This window comes from Symphalangus syndactylus, chromosome 21 (genome assembly GCF_028878055.3).
Source record: "Symphalangus syndactylus isolate Jambi chromosome 21, NHGRI_mSymSyn1-v2.1_pri, whole genome shotgun sequence".
In the NCBI taxonomy this organism is placed as follows: Eukaryota; Metazoa; Chordata; class Mammalia; order Primates; family Hylobatidae; genus Symphalangus; species Symphalangus syndactylus.
Genome location: NC_072443.2, coordinates 53,066,507 through 53,092,132, shown reverse-complemented (window position 1 = coordinate 53,092,132; position 25,626 = coordinate 53,066,507). Strand labels below are relative to the sequence as shown.

The following is a 25,626-nucleotide window of genomic DNA, read 5'->3' as shown; positions in this document are numbered from 1 at the left end:
CCTCAGAAGTCCCCAACTTTGTCCCTGATTGTTTTCAACGTATTTGGGGCAGTTAAGATATTTCAAGAGAAACTGAGTGAAGAAATTAGCCTCCATTGCATGTAGCTTGCATCCCTTTCCTCCAATCACAGCCTGTTTGGAGTGCAAGCCAGTTGGGAAGTTGTTGAGTGCCACTGATGGGGGAAACTGAGGCACAGCATCACCCCCCCCCAACAAGGTGGGGCAGGCTGAGTCTACCTTCCTTCCCCAAGTCTTTCTCCCCAACCTATGAATGACCATAATATTTGTATTTTTAAAACAAAAGGAATACCGACAGGCCAATGTCAGTGCAGCATTTTCAAGGTGTCTTTTTATAGTAAAGGTGGAAAAAAACCATCAGGCAGTTTTAAACTGGCATGCAGTGGGTGGGCGCACGTCGTCAAGAAGACATTTTTTTGCACCAATTTAGGGGCTGAGATGCCAGGTGGGGGCGGAGGGAGAGAGAGCTTCCAAGATGGGCTTTACATTTGGGTTTGGGCTGGGGGCTGGGAGTGATCTCCCAGTTACCAAGGGTGCAAGCAGAGACACTTGGCAGGATTTAGGAGAGGGGGTTCTAGGAGGATTGTCTGAGATGACCCTCTGGCCTGGAGAGACAGATAGGGCTTGGGCCAGGAGACATCCCTCCCAGCCCTGAGAATGTCTCGACCCCCAGGTACGTGGGCATATAGTCCATAAGCTGTGTGTCCCAGGGCCAGTCATTTACCCTCTCTGGGCCTCATTCTTTCTCATTATAAAACAGGTCTTATGCCTCCCTCCTAGGATGTGGGTAGATTAAAATCTCAGGGGTGTCTCTCTCAACCTACTCTGGCTTAGGGGACTGCCCATAATAAAAAATAAATACATAAAATAAAACCTCACATGCAGTGCCCAGGAAATGGCAGGCACAGGTATTAGTATCAAGAGGGAGAAAAGACACCGGAAAAAACTGGCCTCAGTGGACAGGGGGTGCTCAGAGGAGGGAGGGTCAGGGCCTTGAAGGAGATGAGATCAAATAGGGCCTGAAGGCAGGCAGGGGTGGGTGAGACGCCGGGGCGCAGCAAGGGTGTGTCGGGTGCTGTCCCAGCCCCAGCACAGAGGCTGAGATGGAGAGAATGGGCTCTAGTGCCCGGGCTGAGGAGTCCAGGGCAGCACTGTCTTGAGGGCAAGAGACCTGTGGGCTTCCTGGAGTGAATAAAAACTGTCACCGAGCTCACGCTCTGCAGGCCTTTTACAAGCACCTACATGGTTGACCTCATGGCTGCCCCTCCCCTGGTCAGGCAGACAATGCGTCATCATCATCCCCAGCTTACAGAAGGGGAAACTGAGGCCCAGAGAGGGGAAGTGACTTCCCCTGGCTCACACAGCTGGGGAGTGAGGGTCTGGATCCGCATATAGAAGCAGGAGTCCTCTTCCTGGTGGCTGGTGAGCTGTGAGCTCTCCATGGCGGGGAATTCTGCAGTTCCCCCTCTGGCTGGGCCATAGAGATTCAGGCAGGGCCCATTGTGAGAGCAGTGACTCAGGCAGGCTGGGGCATCTGCAGAGGCCAGGCCACACACTGGGGGTGGGGGCTGACCCAGCCTCCTGAGGAAGTCGGGGGAGGCGGGGAACTTCTAGTTGCATTTGTCTGAAAATGCAATCATCGGCTTCTGGAAGGAGTGAGCCCCTGGCCCTTTGGGTGTGCAAATGAGAGATGTGGGTTCAATGGTCAATGTGAATGATGGTCCATCCAGGAAGGTGAGTGGAGGATCTGTCAGTGCCCTGGATATGCCCACAGTGAGGCCTTCCACAGCCAGGCAGGTGCACATCGATAGGTGAGTGCAGGACCCTGGGGCCAACTTCCCAGATTCAAATCCTGCCTCTGCCCCTTCCTAGCTGTGGAAAGTCCCATCCCTTCTCGGAGCCTCCATTTCCCCATCTATAAAGTGGGCTGAGCGCAGGGAAGACTGGAGTGGCCTGGCGGCATTCAGCAAGGGCCACGCTGCATCGGGCCCGGCAGAAATGCCCTCTGCAAAGTCCGCTTCACCTGCCTGTGACTCCCAGTCTCCATGGAGATTAAGGAAACCAGCTGGGTTCCATGTCCTGGTTGCTGCCGTGAACAAAGACACGTGGTGTGTACTGGGACAGGAGTGGGAGGGCAGGAGCCCCGGGAGAGAGTGGTCCCTTCCCCTTCCTGGGCCTCCATTCTGCGACCCCGGAGTTGGGCCATGGAGTGGCAAGGAAGCCTTCCCTCTGACGCCAGAACTGCCCCGTCGTGTCGTAATTACTGTGGTTGTTGCTTGAGAACTTTCTCTGTGTTAGCCCTTTGCAGAGCACTTTACATATCTTTTAATCTCCCCAGAACCTGAATGAAATGAGTGTTATCTACGGAAGGGGAAACAGAGGTCCAGAAGGGTTAAGCATCTTGCCTGAGGTCACACCGTGGTGTGTGACCGTGGTGCTCCAGGTGGAGCAGGCTTCTGGCTGCAGCGCCTGTGACCCCTCATTCCTCCAAAATCTTTGACTGAAGGGGTGTGAGCCAGAGGGTGTCGGAAGGGGTGAATGGGCCCATTTTAAAGGTAAGGAAACTGAGACCCAGGGAACTTCTGCCTCCTCTGAGGCCCCTGTGAGAAGCAGTGAGGGCCTTTCAGGGTGGCCTGCAGAGCTGCCCAGCCCCAGTGCCCGTCATGGTCCCGGGCTGGGGTTAGGATGACCCCCTAGTGTGGACTCCTGCTACCGGGCCTGTGGCTGTCTCCACCCTTACACACCAGCGGCCAGCACCTCCTTGGTAACATCGCATGCCCGTCCAGGCTCTGGGTGAGGAGCTCTCTAGAGTGTGTGAGTATGGGAGGAGGCTCAGCTTGTTACAGGACAGCCCCCAAGAGGGACAAATTGGACCCTCTCCAGGAGCCCCCAGAATGGTGAGGGAGGAGGTCATGACATCAGACAGGTGCCACACACTGACTAGCTCACCAGAGGAGTGCAGGACGGCTTCCTGGAGGAGGGGAGGTTGGAGCAGCACTTGACAGATGGGGCTGGGGAAGGCATTCCAGGCAGAGGACATGATAGGGGCAAAGGCTTAGAGATGTTGGAATGTGGCTTGGGTAGCAGGCCGAGGGGAAGCTGAGAGTGTGCTGGGCCTTGCCTGCAGGCTAAGGACTTGGATGCTGTCCCGTGGGCTGCGGGGAGCCAGCAGCGCTTTGGGGAAAGGAGAGACATGGCTGATCTGGTTCCGGAAGGGACCCTGTGGCTGCTGGTCTGTATTGGCCCTGCCAGGTGCTGGCAGGATCCAGAGGCGGAGGCGCTCACCCGGAGCCCCCACTGTGTCTGGACCAGGTAACTCCCAAGGGCCTCTCCAGCTCTGACAGCCATGTGGGGATTGCCATGGAAACCAGCCGGTTCCCGAGTGGGGACAGGCCCAGAAAGTCTCCAAGTGCCAGCCACGTGGACTTGGATCCTCACCGCCCCCCAAGTGCAGCCGTTTTCTTCTTTCCAAAGGCCGTGTTTGAGCCAGGGCCGAACCAAACAGGCCGCCCAGACAGGCGTCCAGTGGCAGGGGCCCTGCTCCACCCCGCTCGGCTGATACTCAATGCAGTCAAGATCTGGGGGCCAGCGCCAGTGGGGGCCCTCCCTGCCCAGTCCACCGTCCTTTACCCTGAAACTTGATAAATCATGTGCTGGAGGGGGAGGGAAGCTCGCAGCTCCATTACGAGGCCCCACAAGGCCCCAGTGGGGCGTTAATCATGTAGCACTTTATGCTCTGATCGGTAAATAATGGGGGGGAGCCCGCAGGCAGAGGCCTTGGAGTGGAGACCAGGCCCAGGAAAGTGGCCAAACCCCCTTGCCTGTGCCCTTCTCCAGCCTCTGCCCACTATCTTTGTTTGAGGTGACTGAGCTCTCTAGAAGCAGCCATCACCTTGATGGGCCTCAGTTTCCCCAGCTCAAAACCCAGGGTTTTTCCAGCTCCAAGCAGCTGATTTCCCGGCAACTATTGGTGGCTCCCAGCAGAGTGGCGGGTGGGGAGGCTGTGGTTAAGGGCGGGGATCTGGAGCCCGCCGGCCTGCACTGGAGGCTTGGATCTGGCCATTCCGGCTGTGTGCCCCTCGGCAAATCACTTCAACTCTGTGTGCCTCAGTTTCCTTTACTGTAAAGCAGCATCAACTCTTTCAGGGTGTGATGAGGGTTGAATGAGATAATACAGAAAGAGGTCTCAGCACAAAGCAGACTGCACACAGCTGCTTGCTACTGTCACTCTACTGTACTGTTACTATGATAAAGCTGCCCCTCCCCATCCTGGGGCTGGGCCTCTGAGCTGGGATGTGGGCAGCTGGAGAGAGAGCCCCGTTGTCACCTCTGTGTCCCCAGCTCATGGAATCCAGCCCGGAGATGTTTGCGCAAGGCTCCAAGCAGCCCTGTCTTCTTGGCTGTGTCCACAGCGGTCGTGCGATGACTCTGGGACCAGCAGTAGAGTCCTGCTGCAGAGCACAGCCTGCGGCCAGGCATGCAGGCTGGACCCCGAGGAGACCGGGGCTTGGGAGGAGGGTGTGAGATTGAACCTCCAAGTCCCCCCAGCCCCAGGAGGGAACTGCCAGTGTTCCCTGGAGAGGCAACTATTTCTCGGCTCCTGGCCTGGAGTCCCTTCAGGGGAGGAAGCTGGGAGGGAAACTGTTCCAGGGCTTGGAAAGACTGGCTTCGTGCTCTGCCCCTCCTGCTGGGGGGAGGGAAGCCTTTTCCCTGGGCCAGGGAAGAGCCGCTGGCTGCCCATCCCACACTGTGCTCCTCTGGGACTCAGGGGGAGGGGAGCTGGAAATGGGGCCAGGCCGGGCCGGAATGAGAAACAGCTTCAAGAAGGGGGAGCTGGGTGTCTGGGGGCTGCGTCCAGCTAACTAAACAATGGTTGCTTGAGTCAGCGACTGTGGTGGTGGTTCCCAGGCGCCAGGGCAGAGCAGGCTAAGGCCAGAGCTCCCACTACCGCGTCCTTGGTGAGGGCGGTGTGGCCCATCCAGCCTCGGATGCTTTGACTTCAGGAAGCGGTGGAGTGGCTTGTCCCTGTCCTCGGGAGCTCCTGAGCCTCTGCTCCATGGCCTGCATAGCTAATTGGGAACATTTATTGAGCACCTACAGTGCTTAGCACTGAAGGCTCCTATGAGCTCAGTCCTTCCATAAGCCCCAGGTGGTGGGTGCTATTGCTGTCTCATTTTACAGATGTGGAGTCCGAGGTTCAAAGGGGATGGTGCCTCCCACAGTGAGGTAAGAGCTGTGAGACTTAGTCGGGAGCCTCAGTTTTCTCATCTGTAAAATGGGTACGCAGCAAGAGTGTGTGTGTGTGTGTGTGTGCGCGCGCGCGCACGCGTGCATGCACCCCCAGGGCTGTAAGGTGCCCCCAGTAGCTGTAGTGTCACACAGTAGGTCCTTAATCTAGCCAGGCTTGTGACCTAAGCCTGGGGCTTGTTCTTCCAGGCCGTGCCTGTTTGGGGTGGGTGGGTAGATCACGCCCAGGCTGTGTGTTGGCCCTCAGGGCGGCCTGGCTGGCTGGCTCCAGCCCTTCCAGATGGTGTCCAGCTGGCCTGGATAACCTCAGAGCCCTGGAGCTGGGTGACCCGCCTCTTCCAGAGGGGTCAGGGAAACCAAGGCAGGCCTCCCCGAAGGGTCTGCCAGAGCTGCTGTGTCCTTTGCCGTTTGTCTGAAGCCTCTGCTCCTCTCTGTGCCTTGGTTTCTCCAACGTGCTCCTCCAGGCTGCTTTTCCTCTGTGGCTAAGGCCAGGCTTCCTGACCATGGTGCTAGGCCTGGTTGGCCATCTTATCCTCACAGCCCCTCCAGGAAGCCTCTTGGTCACCCCTGAAGGCACTGGTATTTTCTTTCTCAGCTGCAGGTGGTCTCCTCCCTGGCATGGGGGCTGCTGCCAGAGGCCACCCAGGACCAAGTCCATCCTGCCCCCTCCCAGGGCTGGCACACAGTGGGCCTGTGGCTCATTCCTTGCCTCAGTTTACTCTCAGCAGAGGTGTCAGCTTGTGCAGTGTTCTGAGAGCAGTGCATGCTGAAGTGGGAGGAGCTGGGGTCTGGGAGTCACAGGTGTGGCTTCATACCCTGGCCTGGCTGTGTGCGGCTGGGCTGCTGGACTGAGACTGGACACAGTCCACGGGCCACCACTGAGCCCGTGCCACATGGGCTCCACTTAGGGGAGCCCAGGAGGACTGGCCCTACCTGGGCTATCCAAGCTGAGGGAGGAGTTGGCGGGGACGGGGGCTGAGAGAGGCCACAGAGGTCAGGGCCAGATTGAGTGGGGCTTCAAGGGCCCAGGAGCAAAGTTTGGGTTTGTGTTGACAGCACTAGGGAACCATGGGAAGCTGTTGAGCTGCACAGGAGATGTGACCTGCTTTGCGGGGATTTTTTTACAAAATAAACTTTTTACTTTGGAATAATTTTAGATTTTCAGGAAAGTTACAAAGATAGTACAGACAATTCCTGTATACCCGTCCCCTAGTTTCTGCCATTGCTAACATCTTACCGTTACCGTGGTACGTTTGTCAAAACTAAGAAGCCAACATTTGTTCTTTACTCCCAACTAAACTCCAGACGGCACTCCGCGAACGTCTGCTTTCTTTTCCAGGAGCCCACGTTGCATCAAGAGCTTTGCAGTTTTAAAAGCTCTCTTTGGCTCCTGTGAAGGATGAATGGGAAGGAGCCCAGCTTTGGGAGGAGCTGGGGGGTCCAGACAGCCCAGTCCCCGGCCAGGATGTAGTGAGCTACAGCCACCTTGCAGTCTTTTTATTTTTATTTTTTTTTGAGACAGGGTCTCTGTCACCCAGACTGGAGTGCAGTGGTGAAATTATAGCTCACTGCAGCCTTGACCTCCAGGCTTCAGGCGATCCTTCCACCTCCACCTCCCAAAGCGCTGGGATTACAGGCGTGAGCCATGGCGCACCCAGCCCACCCTGTAGTCTTAATACCCCAAAGTGATCGTGTGCTTTTAGCTCTGTGGCAAATTTCAGCTCTGTGGCAAGGAAACTTGACTTTCCCAGGATCATAAACAATCAAACACTTCAGGCAGGAAGGTGCCCTCACTTCTCAAGTGCAAAGCCTCCACAGCCGGTGTAGTAGCCGTGTAGTCTGTACCTGCGACGGAACCGCTGGATTTTGCAGCCTGCCGCAGCACCCACTGTTAATGCCGCATCCTTTTCATAGTGCCACCTGCGGTGGGTCTGCGGCAGGATGTGAGGCCTGAGAAGCCGGGCTCTTGAAGCGCTCCTTCCAACTGGCTTCCTGGGGAGAGAAAGTCAACGCAATTACAGCTGGTAGTAAAATCAATATGTCAGAGTTTTAATGGGAGAGTGGGCAGAGCTGAGCTTTGGCCCCAGGAGGGAGCCAGCTGGAGGGGGAGGGGGCATCCTGCTCTCAAAACGGGGCCGAAACCAGTGGCGGTTGCTCATCCCATGTGAGAGAGGGATAAAGTGAGGTTTTTACGGGAACTGAAGCTAGCAGCCAGTGCAGCCTGGGCCTGAATACCCGCCTCCCTTTGTTGCCACACGCAGAGTAGACATACGTTTCCCTCACTTCTCCGGCACCCAGCATGGCCGTGTTGCTCTCAATCACTCGACTTAGAGAGAAAGCAGCTGAATACAGTCATTCACACTTTAGTCAAAATTAGGTTCCTTTCTTTTGTAAACATTCCCTCCAGAGCACAGGGTCTATGCTGGAGAATGTCATGCATGTGCTACCATGGGAAGTGTGGGAGAGGTGACCAGCACAGTGCCATCACAGGAGTTGAGGGGCTGAGCCACATCTTGAAAACTTGCCGTCTGGGCATGCCTGGAGAGGGAACAGCATGGGTCCAGACACGGCGGGTGCTGAAGTGCCAAGGGGAGTATGAATGGCTCAGAGGCATGGGATGGGCATTGGCTGCTGAGGGGACATTTACAATGGTACAAGAGCCCCGGGTATGAGGTGTGGGCACGTTCCAGGACCTGCGGAGACTGATGTGGTGGGTGCAGCAGGTGGGGCAGAGGGAGGAGCGAGACTGGAGGCCTGGGAGCTGGCAGGAGCTGGGGCACGAAGGCCTTGAATGCGAGGCTGGAGAGCTGGGGCTTGATCCCGAGGACAACCGGGAGCCGTGTTGTAGATAGGGAGGGTCTGACCAGCTTTGTGTGAGAGGAAGATGGCCCTGTGACTTGGAGGGCGCTGCGAGGATAGCCGAGCCTTCCCTGCTCTCAGGAGAACTTGAGTTTTGAAAGACTCATGCTCATTAGCCTTGAAGGAGGACGGTGCTGGGGTCGTGGGGTATTTTGGGCCTGTGAGGCTAACTGTCCCTGGAGACGGAGTTCAGCCAAGGCCAGCATGCTCAGGACGTCTGGTTCCCGAGTCCCGTGTGCCCCTCCCCCGGCCTGCATCCCCCTCCCCCAGCAGGGGCGGCACTTCCCGCCAGGCTGGGCTTCCGTTTTTGAGCCGGTTTGCCTTGTGATTTCCCCTGGCAGCTGGAGAATCAGCTTCCCCCTCGGAACACAGATCATTCGGAGCAGCCGAAGGCTTACTTCTCCTTTAAAAATTTTTTTAAAAATTTTATTTTAGGATAAGGGGAAAAAAAGCTGGGGGAAAGGCTTTTTAGAAAATTCCTTCGGTGCAGAATTAATGGCTTGTGAAAGTCAGGGCCGGCAGCGCGGGGGGAGCCGGCTCCCAGCGAGCTCCCCTCCCCTGCTCCCCTCCTCCCTGCTGCCCTAGTCCACAGATCACCCTGAGCTGGGCGCCTGGTCCGCCTTTTCCCAGGACCGCACCCTGGCTGGATGTCAGGGTATGCCCAAAGGTGTCATCTGGGGCCTCCCAGCTGTCACCTTCCAGAACTTGTGTTCCCTTGGTGGGGGGGATTCACAATTTTAATTTTAAACAACATTTTTAAATGATGCAAGTAATTCATATTCAGTGAAAAAAGTTACTCAGTTACCTAGCCCCTAGGGAAAGCATCCCTCACAGTGGTGAGGATCCCACCTCACCTCTTCCCTGCAGCTGCAGGGTTGCTGAGGGGTGGGACCCAGCCTGGTTGGGGCAGCTGGGGAGACTGCTCAGCACCCACCTTCCAGGGCTGTGAAGGTCAGGGCTGGGCTCTGAGAGAGAGGAGGAGCCAATGATGCAGCTCTGGGGGGGTCGGGGGGGAATGGCTTCCCGGGCAGAGGGAGCGGCCAGGCCGGAGGTCCTGAGGCAGGAACGAGCTTGTGATATTTGAGGCACAGAAATGAGGCCAGTGTGGCTGGGGTGAAAAAGCAAGGGCGAGGGAGGTGTGAGATGGAGTTAGGAGATCAGGGGACCCACGGGAGGATTTAGGATTCAGGATTTATTCTGAGTGTCCTGGAAGCCATAGGGGGGCTTGAATCGGGGGAGACCTGCTTTACATTTTTAAAGGGCTCATTTGGCAGCTGTGTTAGCAGATAGGAAATGTCAGTGTAGGGGGCAAGAGTGGTCTTGGAAAATGAAGAGGGCTGGGAGGGCTGTCCAGGTGAGAGGGTGGCTGCTCAAAAGCTTTAAGGTAGGCATGATTTGCCCTGAATTTTCTTTTTTGATCAGCAGTTGAACATGGGTAACTTTTACTTCATAATAATAACATAAGCAGCAGTCATATCCGAAACACAATAGTATCGGCTAACACTTCCTGGACACTTACTGTGGGCCAGGTACTGTGCGAACACTTTAACCTGTTCCGTTTCCGACCTGGGCCGGTTCACTCCTCTTTAGGCAACCTGGTGGTCGCCCGCTCCCGGGAGGTCACCGTATTGATGCCGAACTTAGTTCGGACATCCGATCAGCATAGCGCACTACAGCCCAGAACTCCCTAGACTCAAGTGATCCTCCAGCCTCAGCTTCCCGAGTAGCTGGGACTACAGGCACGTGCCACCACGCCCGGCATGTGCAAACACTTTAAAACAAATGATTCATCCCAGCCTCTAAGTGGAAAACACTGTGGATATACCCATTTTATAGTTGAGTAAAATGAAGCTCACAGGCGAAGTGCCTTGCCTGGGTCACGCGCCATCATCCTCCGGAAAACCATTCCCTCCTGTATGTTGGTCCAGGGCATCCCCAGCCCATCACACCTCTGGGCTCAGGGCTTGGCCCCCAGGGACATGCTGGAAACAGCCCCAGCCTAGAAGCCCATCCGGCCGCAACTGTGTTTATTTGCCCAAGCACAGAGGGACCCACTATTTATTGCTTTCTTTTGAAAACTAGCTGAGCCTTTGTGCAAAAACCAGGCAGGCACATCATCTGTGGCTTAAGCTTGCAAAAAGCACAGACAAGAAATTTAAAAAGAAAAATCTCTAAAGCTTTGCCCTAAAGATGGTTCCGATGCTGCCTTCCAGTGACCTCCCTGAGTCCTGCTCTGAGCCTCTGATGTCCAAATGCAGCTGAGGCGTGGGCTCAAGTCTGCTACCTGGGTCAGCCCTGGGGGCGTGACATTGCAGTTAGCCATTTTCCCCTCTGAGCCTCAGTTTTCCCATCTGTGAGATAGGGCCCCCAGGGCTGCCAGGATTCTGGGAGTCAGTGCACTGGCCTGGTACAGTGTCAGTTCCCAGTAAATGTGGCCTGTTGTTACGTTTACTGTTGTGACTATTTATTGTTTGTGCACCAGTTTTACCAAAATGGGCCCATGACATCCTGTGACTTTTCTTGTAATCAGTATGGGCTTATGGTGTCACTGTGGGATGGGGGCTGCTCTCCTGGATGATAAGCATGATGGATGTACTCAGTCCCATCCGACATGTGTGTGTGTCCCCTTTTCACTCCTCTGCACCACCCTTGTGCCTGTGTTTGCGGAGTTGCACAGTTATTGTCTCAGGGTCACTTCCTGGAAGCCTGTTTTCTATTTTTGTGCAAATTGCACCAGGAACCTTTGAACATACCAAGACCCAGGAGAAGGGAGGGGAGGTAGGAACAAGTTCAGGGAACAGCCTGGGCATGGGATCAGCTCTCACAGCTGCCCTGTGAGCCGCAGCTGATTTGCTGCTGGAGAGCATGGGTGATGCTGGGCTGATGTGGACATGGGACTGTGCATTCAGACACACCCAGCCTGTTTGTCCCCCTGTAATGTGGGCAGATGAGGGGATAGGTGCTTGGGGAGAGAAAGAAAGGCTGCAGTTTAGGGAGGCCTCCACCTGGAGTCTTGCAAGCTGCTGGAGCTTTGGGGTGGTGGTCCTGGGGTCAGAGCAGACACCCGGCAGGAGGAAAGCCCATGGTTGCTGTGGAGACACAGAGCCAGCCGGGGCTGTAGGAAAACAGCCGAGGCAAGAGGGACACCTCTTGGGTGCCAGCGGGTTAAGCTGAGGCTGACAGTGGCCTCCGGTCATCTGGTGTGGACTCCTCTACTCTTCCCAGCTGTGCCCCACCAGGAGGGGCAGCCCCAAGGGTGTGGGGGTGTAGCTGTCACCCTGGCCGGCCTCCCTGGACTCTTTAAAATCAAACCTGACCTTGTTCCCTCGCCTGCTGGTTCCCACATACCTTGAACGTCATCTCCTTGGAACAGCTCTGTAACCAGCGCTGAGTCAGGGCAGGCCTGGGCTTGGGGATGGGGTCCCGTTTGTGTTTGGGCCTCAGCTGAGCACTGGGGATATAAAGTAGGAACAAGACTTGAAAGCTCTGATACCAGGGCCTGAGATCCCAGCCAGCTGTGTGGGCAGGGAGCCGGGCAAGGTTCTGGAGCTGGGATCTGACGTGCCGTTCCTCTTCCAGCTCCAGCCAGAGCAGCTGGACTGCGGAGCTGCTCACCTGCAGCACCCACTGTCCATCCTGCAGCCCCTGAAGGCCACGCCCGTGTTCCGCGCCCCGGGCCTCACCTCCGTGGCCGTGGCCAGCGTCAACAACTACACAGCGGTCTTCCTGGGCACGGTCAACGGGAGGCTGCTCAAGGTAGGTATGGGGTGGGGATGGGGGGAGGGGTGGGGGCGGGAGGCTCCTCTGGGAGTTGGCTGAGGGGGTCAGTCTGTACACAGGGCTGCTACCGGTCCAGCCTGACCCTTTGTTTTCTCCCATTTGCCTAGCACTTTACAGTTTACAAAGTATTTTGCAAGTCTGTTTTTGCCACTACTGCTCATAATATAGGTGGCGTCCGTACAGAGAAGGGAAACCAGGGCTCAGAGAGGGTGCTTCTCTCAGAGGCTCTAGGACCAGGGCTTTGAAACTGTATGGGTCTGAGTTCAAATGTCTGGGCCCTGCCATTTGCTGGCCCTTCGACCTTGGGCAACACATATTCTCTCTCCAGGCCTCAGTTTCCCTGTCTGTTAAGGGCTGTAAACTGTTGTGGGGCTTTGGCAAGGTAAGGCTATGGCCTGGTAAGCAGGAATGCTCGTTCATTTCTCCTCCCCAGCCCTGCCAGCCACCGTGTCCCAGGGTGACTGGTGTCTAGAGTTAACTGTACCCCAGCCCGTGGCCCCGAGATTCCTGGAGCTGGGAGGAGATGTGCAAAATCCAGTTTCCCTGCTCTGGGGCGGGACAGACATGGTGGAGCCTGGGCCAGACCCCCAGGTGCAGCTCTGGACCTGCCCCCAACCCAGCCATCTCTCCTGTTCCCTCTTGGGAGACTCAGCTAAGCGCCACCACTCTATTCATGCACCAGGCCCGGCCTAACTACCCAGATCTGATCACCCAAGTCCCCCCCCACCCACTGCCTGGGCAGACGTTGTTGGGGAGTGGAGTCCCAGGACCCCACCGCTGCGGCTGGGGAGAGGAAGGAGGTGGGGCTTGTCAGTGGGGCTCGTGGTTTGGGGTCAGATACTCACATTCGGAGTCTGGCTCTGCTGCTTCCAGCTTTGTGACCTGGGGGCAGTTTCTTCTCCCCTGCGAGCCTCAGTGTCCTGGCTTGGGAACATGATCCAGGCCCCTCCCCCACCCCCGATGCCCATGAGGCTGCAGTTGTTAGGCGCCTACTGTCTACCCAGAGCCCAAAGGGCATCCTCTCATTTAATTCTCACACCCCTGCAAGGGTTTCCCATGCCACAGATGAGGACGTTGAGGCTCTGAGAGGGGAAATGACTGCCCCAGAGTCACACAGCAGGAGCTGGCCCACGGCCCACACCCCGCCACGGCCTGGAGCCCCTCACCCACCACCCTGCACAGTGTGGCCTCTGTCTCCAGCCAACCCTGCCCTGCTCGGGCCTTAAATCGCCACACCCAGCACAGGCCCTGGGGCACAGTAGTTGCTCAATAAATAATTGAAGGAGTGGAAACGACTTGAATGTCCACTGGATGCCTGGACATAGGGGTGGGGTGCAGGCAGTGGCCTGAGCCCCTGCAAGGCTCCGCCAAGAGGCCACCTGGGACAGGAATGTCTCAGGCTGGGACAAAGCCCGTGGAAGCCTGGGGAGAAGGTAATTTTGAGTTGGTGTGTAGAGGCTTCTGGGCCTCGTGTGCATTGGTAGAAGGGGAACAGGAAGGAATATTCCAGAGGAGAGCACAGCATAGGCAAATGCCTGGAGGCTGGAAGGTGTGAGCAGGGTTGAGGGGGTGGAGATAAAGCTGGGGTTGTCCGGGTTGGATCACCAGGACCTCGAGTGCCAGAACAGGTTCATTCCATAAGCAGAAGGGAGCCATGAAGGGTTTGGGAGCCCCAGGAGGAAGGCTGGGGCAGGGACTGGCCTGGGAGGTGTCCGGACCACTGGCCCCATCTCAAAATGCCCAGCCTGGGGCCTGGCAGGGCCCAGACAAGACAGCACACTGGGAACAGGCAGGGCCAGGAAAAAAAGAACAGAGTTTGGTGGGGCTCTGATCGGTATTGTCATCCTCAGGAGGACATGCAGAGGGTCCCTCAGAGCCAGAAAAGCTTCCAGGCCCCAGATAATCCTGGTCTTCCTCCTCCCTGCACCTTGGTTCCACACCCCCAGCCTTAAGCCTTGGACTGTGGGGTCAGGCGGGCCTGGTATTGCATTGTAGCCTTGTGATCTCTTCACTTTGCGTCTCTTGCCAACTCCCTCGGCCGCTCCCAGCCTCAGATTCCTCCTCGGTGAAATGGGCGTGGGGGGAGGAATGAGACGTGCAGCCTAGCAGCTTCCCCGGGCCTGACCCCATCAGCCTGGCCTGTGTCTTATTTAATGCTCATGGCCCGCCTGCCCCATTAGCTCAGGAAACAGGCTCAGAGAGGGGAGGCAGCTTGTACAACTTACACATTGTAGAGCTCCTCAGTGTCAAAGCCAGAATCCAAACCCAAGCCCCTGCCCTTAGCCATGGTGCCTAACAGCCTCCCAGAGCACGTTTTGTAAACTGCAAAGCCTGCACACATTCACAGGGTGGGATGCCGTGGAGAAGAGCCCAGAAGGAGCTCCTGGTGGGGGCACAGCAGAGGCAGAAGCATCGAGGCCAGGCCCCGTGCCCTCCCCTGCACACCTGTGATTTCCCACCCCTCCTGAAAGGTCCAAGACAGGATGGGGAGGCGGAGCCCCCAGACCTGGGCTCAGGTTGTCTCCTGGGTTTGGCCTCCCCTGCTGTGGGCTCCAGCACCCTGATGCCCACTACCCCCACAGATCAACCTGAACGAGAGCATGCAGGTGGTGAGCAGGCGGGTGGTGACTGTGGCCTATGGGGAGCCCGTGCACCATGTCATGCAGTTTGACCCAGCAGACTCCGGTTATCTTTACCTGATGACATCCCACCAGGTGAGGCCAGAGCCCCAGCCCAACGCCATCCCAGCACCAGCTGAGCCCTCTTGCTTGCCTGGCCTTTACACACGCTGTTCCTCTGCCGGGAGTACCCTCCTCCTCCATCTCCCTTGTCTGCTAACTCCACCTTGTCCCGCACCTCCCAACACCGACCTCGCCTCTGCAGGGAAGCCTTGTCTCCCATGTTCTCCCATTAGAGTGTTGACCCTCAGTTTCCCCAGCCTCTCATGGCCCTCGCCATGCTGACCATACCGCCTCCCCAAGGGAGAGGCTGGCAGTCCCATTGAGCTGGGCCCCCACCTCTGCCCCCAGATGGCCAGGGTGAAGGTCGCTGCCTGCAACGTGCACTCCACCTGTGGGGACTGTGTGGGTGCGGCAGACGCCTACTGCGGCTGGTGTGCCCTGGAGACGCGGTGAGGCTGGAGACCAGCAACAGCTGGGCCAGGAGGGCTGTTGGGGTGGGAGGAGCTGACCTGGGTCCTGACCCTGCGGTGCTGCCCCAGGTGCACCTTGCAGCAGGACTGCGCCAATTCCAGCCAGCAGCATTTCTGGACCAGTGCCAGCGAGGGCCCCAGCCGCTGTCCTGCCATGACCGTCCTGCCTGCTGAGATCGATGTGCACCAGGAGTACCCAGTGAGTCCTGGGGGAGGCAAGACCCAGCTCGGGACACAGAGGGGAGCCTCCCTTCACCCAGCACCCAGGCCCCGAGAGGTGGAGACTCCCACCCATGGTGCCCCAAGGACCTGAAGACAAATAATGAGAACAGTGACAATGACTGGGCTTTCCTGACCAACTAGTAAGTGCCAGGCACGTGCTCTGTGCTTGACGTCCACCTCCGTTAGGCCTCATACACCCTATGAAGCAGATGCTTTTAACATCCTCATTTTACAGATGGGGAAACTGAGGCACCAAGTGGTGAAACGACTTGCTGCAGGTCGCATAGCTAGGGAGTGGTAGAGCTGGAATCTAAACTCAAGAGGCAGGTTCCAGAGACCCAGGAGGGAGGGTACAAGTTGGAGGCTTGGAGGACAGTGAGTTCCACCCACCTTTTCCTAGAACAGGGGGTGGGGAGAGGGACCACTAGGTGCCAGACTGAAATTTCTCCTTCTCAGAAACAGATAAACCTGCAGTGCAGGGAGCTGGGTCTCCCCCCATCTTGTGCCAGGAGGGGCTCTGGCAGGTAGCCTTGGCGGTGGGGGATTCTGGGCCCCGGCAAGGAGTGGGAGCTGAGGGTCAGACAGGCCTGGGGTTCGTGCATCTGGCTCTCAGTGACTTCTCTGAGGATGAGGGTCCTCTTCTCTCACCCTGGGGGGCTCTGACAGCCCGGCTCTGGCCTGTAGCTGCTCAGCGTCTGGGGCTCCTCTGCCCTGCCCTGCCGTTATCACACGTCACAGAGTCTTTCCCTCATTCATTCAGTCATTTCATTCATTGGACAAATATTATGGAACACCTACTATGTGCCAAGCACAGTTCTGGACTTTGGAGACATATCAGTGATCAAGACAGACCCCCTGGCCCCAGGCTCATGGGGGAGGAGAATAAGCAAGATAAAACCTGAAGGTGATGCTAAGTACTGTGGAGAAAACGAAAGCAGAACAGGGGTGGGGAGCGGGTTGTGGGTGCAGACATCTCAGGCCAGGTCAGGTAAGATATGCTGGAGGGGAGCCAGGGTGAGCATCTGGAAAGAGTGTCTGGCTGGAGGGAACTGCCAGTGCAAAGGCCGTGAAGTAGAAACAAGATCAGCTGTTTTGGAGAGTATTAGGGGATGGGATCAGAGGTCATGGGGGCCAGATCATGCAGAACCTTCTTGACCACTGTAAGATGATGTTTCATTTTGCAGCTGGGGAAACTGAGGCTCAGCGGGTCACATGTAGGGCATAGCCCTCTGGCCCTGAGTCCTGGCTACCACTACTCCTTCCCCTAGGGGACATTCAGGCAGTGCCAGACCTTGGGTTGGTGCACAGCCCTGGGGCAGGCTGTGAGGAGCATAGCCTGGGCCCCCAGAGCTGAGGGCTCCTTGCCCCCAGGGCATGATCCTGCAGATCTCGGGCAGCCTGCCCAGCCTCAGTGGCATGGAGATGGCCTGTGACTATGGGAACAACATCCGCACTGTGGCTCGGGTCCCGGGCCCTGCCTTTGGTCACCAGATTGCCTACTGCAACCTCCTGCCGAGGGACCAGTTTCCGCCCTTCCCCCCCAACCAGGGTAAGCACGCTGTGCTGTTGCCACGGCCCCAGAGGGGCAGAACGGTGGACTGTCAGGCATGGGGATGGCAGGGGGCCAGAGGTCACAGCTTCTGATGTTGGTGGCAATCCCCTGCCCCCATGTCTTCCCCTGGCTCCCTCATCCATTCCAGACGACGTGACCGTCGAGATGTCTGTGAGGGTCAATGGGCGGAATATCGTCAAGGCCAATTTCACCATCTACGACTGCAGCCGCACTGCACAAGTGTACCCCCACACAGCGTGAGTGGCTTGGGGGGCTTGCCTCCAGGTGGTGGAGGGAGGAACGCATCCCCAGGAAGGGTCTTTGCTTTCAGGGGGCCCTGAGAAGAAAAATCATAGCATTGTAGAGGTAGACAGGCCCCTCAGTTGTTCATTCACCAGCACATTTATTCATTCTACAATAAATGCATACTGCTTGATGCCCGGCCTCTGTGGACAGCCAGGTGGGATGGGGCAAAGTGCTTTGATTATACTCAGTTTAGTCTTCTAAAGGCCCCGTCTCTTTTAACTCCTATTTGTATACCTCTTGTTAGCAGGCAGCTCACTGCCTTAAAGACCCAATCTTTCCCAGGCAGCCCTGATGATGAGAAAGACCTTTCCCTGTGCTGGGATCTGCCTTCTGGGTTCCAGTTCCTGGGACAGGGATGAGTTGAGGAGTGGGGAACCAGGAGTTGAGGGGCTTCCTTGTCTTCCAGCTGTACCAGCTGCCTGTCGGCACAGTGGCCCTGTTTCTGGTGCAGCCAGCAGCACTCCTGTGTCTCCAACCAGTCTCGGTGTGAGGCCTCACCAAACCCCATGGTAAGCCAGGCTGGGGGGCCCCTCCGCCTCTACTATTTCATTACCTTTTTTAAAAAATTCACATGTTGAGAGCGTTTCAATGCCTTTGCATATTCCTCCTTAGCTTTGGCTTTAACGGCTATATGGGGCTCATCACATACCACGGTGCATTTAATCCATCCCCTATAGTTGGACATACTGATTATTTCCTCTTTTTTGCATTTTGATATAGCCAGGGCACTATGCATATCCTTGATGATTCCCTGAAGACCGGTTCTTAGAAATGACCTATTGGGCTGGTAATGTGGCCATAGTTCTACACCTTGAGCTCAACTGTCTTCCAGAAAGCCTGAGCCAGTTTACACCCCCACTGCAGTAGGAAGACCATTTCAACAACCCTAGGTGTTCAGGGCATTTGTCCTCAAGGCCTGTGGAGGTGATTCGCTTAAGGTCATCCACCCAGGCAGTACCAGACTTGAGCCTTAACCCAAGTCCCTCTGCACCTGGAGCCCATATTCTCCCCTCTTGTGAAAATCAGGAACTGGGTGGAAAGGGCCCTGCCTGGGTTTCTGCACGAGCAGTGGCGTCCCAATGGTGGGTGGTGCTGCAGCTGTCCCTGGACAGGGAGGATGGACTGACCTCAGAAACCGCACGCTCGCAGGTCCTCTTCCTCATGTCAGTCCCTAGGACCCTGCAGTCTGACTCCATGCTTGTCGGGGGCCAGGCCTGCCCCGGCACTGCATGGTGGCTGGGTTTAATCAACTAAATGGGGCGGGAGCAAGAGGAGGAAATGTAAAAATCGATCAATCTAGGCTTTTTAATGTAAAGATAAAGTAAAAACGGACATGCCACATACGTCGCCCCTGGTTGGTTTCTGAGACTTGTTCACTTTCCAGGTGGCCTCTCACCTTTGCCCAGGAAGCCTCTAAGGCTACCGCAGCCCATGCCAGGATGGCCAAATGGGATGCCTGGGACCTTGGCTGGGGTGATAAGGCCTAGCCAGGTGGGATGTACCAGGGTCCTGAGATCACAGCTCGTCCCCTCTCAGACCTGGCGCGTATCAGGGCTGTGGGTGGCTGGGGTGGGGCACCCGCGCTCCTGCAGCTCATCTCTCCAGGAAAAGGCTGGTCCTGCCCGTTTTCCAGATGGCACAATTGAGATAGCCAACATGGCACCTGGTGCCCTGGCTCCCTGCAGAAGGCCACTGGGGCCCCACTCTGGGCACACATCCCGGGGAAGCAGCCCCAGCGCCCAGAGCCTCTGCAGCCCCAGCCTCTTTGCACTGGGCTCGGAGAATCTTCTCAGGAATCCCTGAAGCCCTGTCTACCCCAGCAGGTGCTAAGGAGGGGGCCCCATGGCCTCAGCCTGGAATCCCCTGCTCGCTCGCAGTGCGCAGCACCTCCCACCTGAGCCCCATAACTGCTTTGAAGAAGAGCCTGTTAGGGGCCATGCTTCATTCGAAGAGGGGCTTGGCAGCAGAGCGCTTCCAGCACTGGAGGAGAGCCCAGTGGAGTCTGTGCAGCTAAACCATACAGGAGCCCTGAGCTGCTCCTGGACCCCCAGGTTCCACAGTTGGGGCCCCACTAGGACTCTTGCTCTTGTTTGGGGACCCCATCTCAATCACGTCTCTTCCTTCCAGCTCCCAGCCCAGGGCTGTGTACACAGCAAGGGCTCGGTGATGGTGGTGGGAAGCATCACACTGGGCAGCAGCCTGCTTCTTGTGCTCTAACCTAGGCGGTGCGAGGAGGACCCAACCTCGTCACGGTCCGTTCAGCATTTATTGAGTGTCTGCTGTATGCCTTAGTCAATACTGGGCCCTGGGAAAGAACCGAGTAGGACTAGTCCTGCCATCACAAGCCAAGAGCCTCAGGTGTGAGCTGTGGCTGTTTGATCTTAGGGAAGCTACTGAATCTCTCTGTGCCTCTGTTTCCCCATCTATAAAATGGGGCCTGCCTGAAGGGTTTGGTGGGGATCTGGAATTATGCCCGTAAGATACCAACTCTATACTTGGCACATAGTAGATGCTCACTACAAAGCCACCATGCACCTTGGGAACTGATGGCCACTCTGTGTGGGTGGGCCAGAGTGAGGATTTCAGAGAGAGGATTTCTCTTGAGAGGGGACCTTTGTGCCGGGTCTTGAGGGATGCATAGGAGCTCACCAGCTGGGAGGGAGTTCCATGGCAGCGTCCCGTCAGATGGCTGTCCCACAGGTCTGCAGTTCTTCAGGCCAGGAGCTGGGGTGGAGGCACGGAGGAAGCCTGTCTGAGAATTACAGTAACTAGCAGAAGAGGCAGTTCTGCCTCGGGCCTGCAGGAGGCTCTGAACTGATGCTTAATTTGGCATTTAATGAAGTGCCAGTCGTAGTGGCGCTGTGGTCTCTGCGTGGACAGCGGGCAGCAGGGTCTGCACACCAGCTGGCCCCTTGGGAGCCGGGAGAAGTGTCCCTGGGAGGGGAGGTGCTAGGGCCCGAGCCTCCTGTCACGTTCCCATTGTCCCTCGTGGTCCCCGCATGAAAGATGTGCAAAGTGGAGGATACTAGAAGGAGGGCTCCAGCTTTGGGGGAGGCAGGGAGGAAGGTGGATGTGCGCCCCGTTGCAGGTGCCTGAGGGATGAGGTAGCTTCCCTGGGGGTGGCTTCCCAAGGACCACTCATAGGGGTGGGTGGTCACTAGGGGCCAGTGGAGAGAGTGGGGTGGTAGGAACATGGGGGCAATTGTGGGGGTCCCTGGGGGTACAGAGATGTAGGGAGGGACCAGGCCAGGTGGATTCAGGGTCCCTGGGTTGTTGAGTGCCCTGATGGTTTGGGACACCAGTTCTTCCCCTGGAGTTTATGAGAGGCCCTGCAAGAGCCGCGAGGACTCCTCCAGCCTTGGTTCTCTAGAATGGGGGTTAGCATCCACCTGGCCACAGGTTACAAGTGGCCAAGGGGAGCGGGGTGGCCCTTGGGGATAGTCACACATCATTCACTGTGGGGGCCCTCTTGTGAGAGCGCCTCCTGCCCTGACTCTCACACCTCAGCCCCACATCAACACCTACCCACCGGGTGGGCTGGGGCCAGGATGACAGAGGCTGGGCCCCAGCCAGCTGCAAAGCAGACCTGGCAGTGGCTCCGAGGCCTGAGTGGAAACGTGGATTCCATGCCCTGGGATTCCGTGGGGTTTACACACAGCACAGGAAGGCAGCCTGCGGTCTGCAGGGGGCCCGGGGCTGACTCCGTCTGGGGGCTTTGCCTAGAGAGGGCCCCTCCTTGGTAGGAACACGGAGGCCCGGAGAGGGTCAGTGGCTCGTGTATTCTGGCACAGGGAGCCAGCAGCACCCAGGCCTGGCTATGCTGCTTCTCTGGCCAAGGCCCCTGAGGTCTGCACCAGGCCCTGTCCCTAGGGGAACTCACCACTCTGGTCTCGTGGTCAGCAAATGGTCTGGACAACTGGAGCATTCCTGTGTTGCTCATTCCACTGTAGGCAAACTGCTTTGCTTCTGTGTGCCTCAGTTTCCTGTTCTCTAAAGTGGGTGTAATGATAGTGTCTACCCCCTAGGGTTGTTGGGAGTAGAGTTTGGTGAATTAATAGAGTGCAAAGTGCTCAGAACGGTCCCGGCAGAGGGAGGGCTAGATGAGCTGGTGGCTGCCACTGTTATTAGCATTATTGTCATCAGTTCTTGTTGGCATTGGCATCCCCTCGAGGTCCGGTTTTGGGCTGGGGTCCCTGAGGGGAATCAGTCCCTGTCCTGCCCTCATCTGGTGTAGAATAAAGAAGCGTCTCATATTTTGTCCCAAGGCCTTTGGCCTGGCTGGGTGACCTCACGTGGACACATGTAGCCCATGGATACTTGTGCTTTCTGGCCTGATTCTAACCCAGATCCTTCCGCAACCAGCCTTGGGAAGGAGGGCAGAGTAGGAAGTCCCTGGGCTGAAGGGTGGTTGTAGTCCCCTTGGCATGGATGTGGCTGCTCCAAGGTCCCCAGTCCTGCCCTGCTTATGGTCCCAGCAGGTCAGATTTGTGAGGAGGAGGAGGCAAGAATGGCTCACCAGGGCCACCAAAGCTGGAGGACACAGGGCAGGATGGGGGGGTCCATACCTCCCAGCTCAGAGCTATCACTAAGGTGGACGTGGCGGGAACAGCCCTGCTCCTCGTCTCTGCCCCCCCCCAGGCCTCAGTTTCTTATTCTGTACAGTGGAGCATGGACCCCAGGGGCCTGGAGACAGCAGTTCCCAACCAGGCCTTGAATCCCTGCAGCGGGGGCTAGACCTCTGCATCTTAACACGCGCCCCAGCTCAGAGGACCCCAGAGTCAGGCACCTGGGGCTTCAGGGGCCAGCCCTGTCCTCTGCCCTCAGGCAGCTCACTGCTCTTGGAGGCTTAATCTCCCCTCCCTCCCTTCCATCCTTCATCCCTCCTTCCTTCTTTCCTTCCCTCTCTCCTCACTCCTTCCTTCGTTCCATGAAGCAGCTGCTCTGCCAAGCCTCAGTGACTCCACCACCAAACAAGAGCCAACCATGTGCTGTCACCCCATGAGCCCAGGGCCCTTCCTGGGAGTATCTGGGGCTGGCACCTTCACCCAGAGGCTGTGACTTATACCCGGGCTGTGGGGAGGGGTGTCCCCTGGAGACCCTTGGTACCTGGCCCTCTGAAATGTCCTCCTGGTATTCGGAGCCCTCCCTGTGCCTTTCCTATGGGCTGTTTGGAAGCCCAAGGTTTCTCTTTTCTGAATCGCTTAACACGGGTCAGTCAGGAAGCTGGAGTTTCAGCCCTAGGGGCGTCTCAGGGAGTGAGTGCAGCCCCCCATTCTACTATTGGGAAAGGTGAGGCCCAGAGACAGGGAGGAGCTGGGCCTGGAGCTCAGCCTCCCAGCCTCCTCTGAGGCCAGGGAGCACTCACGGAGGAGATTGGCCCCACCACTGGGCGGGTTATCCCATCTGCCTGTGCCCACCTTCCTCATCTTTAAACAGGGCCAATGCGACCTGCCCATAGGATGGAGGGCTGTGGTGGGTGGGAGGCACGGGGTGGGGCTGGTGGCCATTAGGACTGAATGACTAGTGTTTTCTCCCCAGGAAGGCAGGACCGCACCAGGCAGGCTGGGGTGCAGTGAGTCCTCCTGCCTCTTCTCTGAAATGCCCCTGTGTCACCCTCTCCTCCCGTTTCCTCTGCAGAGCCCTCGGGACTGCCCCCGGACCCTGCTCTCGCCCCTGGCGCCCGTGCCCACGGGTGGCTCCCAGGACATCCTGGTGCCTCTGGCCAACACTGCCTTTTTCCAGGTAAGTAGAGGCCAGGCCAGCACCGGGTGGGGCCAGGAGGAGGCTGGGGAGCACGCAGGCCACTAACTGCCCCCCTGTCCCGGTGTGACCCCTGCTCTGGGCCCACTGCAGTGCTTTGGCACCTGTGTGGGCTTTGCTTTTCTTTCTCTGAGTTTCCACGTGAGGAAGCCCCACTCTGACTGCACGGGGCTGCAGGAAGAGGAAGTGGTGAGGGCCAGGCCAAGGGAGACAGCCGGGGGCCAGCAGCTGCCAAGGGAAAGCCAGTGCCCCCAGGCTCTCCTGCCCCGTGCCACAGCCGGAGGCTGGACGCTGCCCTATCCTGTCCTCCCTTAGCCTGAGCTGTGACCCTGGACACACCCACCCACCGCTGAGCCCACTGCCCCATGGGTGGCTTCCATGTCTTCCCTACGGAATAACCAGAGAACCCCTTGGCCACCCCATTCCCCATTGTCCAGATGGGGAAGATGAGGCCCAGGAAGGAAAAGTAGATGACGCCAGATCACACAGCACAGGGCTGGACTTGTACTTAGCTCTGGACTCCCCATCCAGTGCTCATCTTTGCAACTAGCCCCGCCCCCACCATCTGGGCTGGGGGTGGGGGATGCAACTCCTTTCTGGACCCCTCCTGGAGGTGCGTCCTGGATGGGAAGAGTTGACAAGTCCTGGAGGCATGCCAGCCACCCCCTCCCCAGTTCCCTGGAACTCGCCATCTGTTACTTCCATGGAGGAGCTGAGGCCCGTGAGAGCTGTCACACGTGGTGGCCACGTGCTGGGCATCTGGGATGTGTCGGGAAGCCTCGTGGCAGGGGCTGGAGCTCTGGGAGGGCTAGGGTGGGGCCTGCCCTCAGCCCTCAAGCCCCACCCTGCAAGAGTTGGGGCAAGCACCTCCAGGAGCAGCCAGGGGGCTGGGCGGGTGGGCAGGATGGCTCTGCCCCTGGGCTGTGGGCGCCTGGGATGGGGAGGTGCAAATTTGACTTGAGTCCTGCCGATTCTTCCCAGCTGTGTGGTGGGGCAGCCTCCACTCTGACCGAGCTGCAGGGGCGCCTGCCCTCCTGCCCCCCAGGGCCTGCTCCTAGAACACTGAAGGCAGGCCCAGCAGTGGGGGCCTGTTCGCTGAGCCTACATCCTGGGGAGCCCTGGGACAGGCCGGGTGTGCTGTTCTGAGGTGGCTGAGGACTAAGAGGAGGGACCCATCTCCAGCTTAGCATGGCAGGGGACAAAACGGGCTTTTGGCCCCGTCAGCAGCCACTTTCCTGTGTTAGCTTCCGGGCTGGGACCCCAGAAGCAGGGAGGTTGACCAGCACTCTCCTCAGGGTGTCACATCTGCCAGCCACAGGGACATAAACAGGAAGCTCTGCCACGCGGCTGGCTGGGGGCTTGGCGTAATACACAAAACGTGAGTCTGTTCACTCAGCAAATATGTATTGGTGCTGCTCCTGAGAGGGCCAGATGAGCCTGGGGAACTGAGCCTCATGACACAAACATTATTGGATACCTCCTGCATACTAATGATAGCAAGCACATATTAGGCCTTACAGTGTGTGGCCCCTTGAGGTACACAATCTCCAGTTTTCCCAGCAACCCTATTCCCGTTGTCCAGGTAGGAAAACCAAGCCTCAGAGAAGGGGGGCGACTTGCATGAGGTCACACAGCTGGGAAATGCAGAGGTGGGGTTTGAACCCAGGCCGGGGCTCTTCCAGCTGCTTTCTGCTGCCCTTGGGGGTGGTGTCAGAGGGGCCGAGGCCCAGCCCTGACTGTCCCCGGTTGGCGAGGGGACAGGTAAGCAGCCAGGCAAGGGGCTAAGGGTGATGCCTGGCACACAGGGATGGGGGCGGCTCTAGGAGCTTCATAGTGCCCCAGCAGACACCTGAATAGTTGCTGCTGAGGGAATGAATGAGGATTGAGGGAGGCACACCCCTTTGATTTGAGGGGAGCATCTGGGAAGGCTTCAGAACAGGGGGCTTTTAAGCTGGATTCTGAAGGCTGCGTTGAGCTTTGGTGGGTGGTAGAAAGGGAGACAGGGGTTCAGGCGAGGGGAGGGCTCAGGCAAAGGCCGGGGCAGGAGAGTCTGGCCGTGTTGGGCATCGGGGCACATCTGGGCAGGGCCTGGTAGGGCAGGATGGGAGGTGGAAAGGCTCGAAGAGCAGGGGAACCCCGCTGGGAGTGGAGCCTTAGGAGCTGAATACAAGGCTCCTGGGTTAGATCACTGGGGGTGCTGGAGAGGCTTTTGGTGGTGCTGAGCACATGAGGCCAAAGTTCTTGGCATTCCTGCACTGCTTGCCTCCCTCAAACATTGGACGTGATGGCCAGGAAGGGGATTTTGGGGGACGGGACAGCCCATGCAAAGGCCTGACAGTTCAACCAAGCCCACCTTTCCCAGCAGGAGCCCGTGGTGTCCTGCTGGAGTTAGAGGGCGATGCATGCTGGCTTGGCTCTCCTCAAACCCGCCTCCCACTCCCTGCTTCCCACAGGGTGCAGCCCTGGAATGTAGTTTTGGGCTGGAGGAGATCTTCGAGGCTGTGTGGGTGAATGAGTCTGTTGTACGCTGTGACCAGGTGGTGGTGAGTGGGGTGACTCCAGCATGGGTGGAGGGCGGGCCTGCGTAAGTCCAGCTGCTGTACCCCTCACCCCACCCTGCCTCTCTCTACCTTCTGGTTCCCCCATCCCCAGCAGCCCCAACTTCATCTGCCTCCATGACACCTATCCCCAGCAGAGCCCCAGGCATTGCCCATGCCCCCTGTGCTCTTTT

The 25,626-nt window shown here is 57.6% G+C and overlaps 1 protein-coding gene across 2 annotated transcripts in view; it reads left to right on the top strand.

The window, feature by feature from the left end:
* The window catches only part of PLXND1 (plexin D1), a 51,488-nt gene that overhangs the window by 5,496 nt on the left and 20,366 nt on the right, over positions 1 to 25,626 (top strand). The window contains exons 2-10 of one of the 2 annotated variants that reach the window (XM_055259117.2): positions 11,704 to 11,880; positions 14,487 to 14,618; positions 14,934 to 15,034; positions 15,125 to 15,254; positions 16,649 to 16,826; positions 16,978 to 17,086; positions 17,542 to 17,644; positions 22,773 to 22,877; positions 25,349 to 25,438. In XM_055259117.2, the coding sequence (XP_055115092.2) occupies positions 11,704 to 11,880; positions 14,487 to 14,618; positions 14,934 to 15,034; positions 15,125 to 15,254; positions 16,649 to 16,826; positions 16,978 to 17,086; positions 17,542 to 17,644; positions 22,773 to 22,877; positions 25,349 to 25,438 (1,125 nt within the window). The remainder of the gene's footprint in view (positions 1 to 11,703; positions 11,881 to 14,486; positions 14,619 to 14,933; positions 15,035 to 15,124; positions 15,255 to 16,648; positions 16,827 to 16,977; positions 17,087 to 17,541; positions 17,645 to 22,772; positions 22,878 to 25,348; positions 25,439 to 25,626) is intronic. The other variant, XM_063630207.1, reaches the window with a different exon arrangement.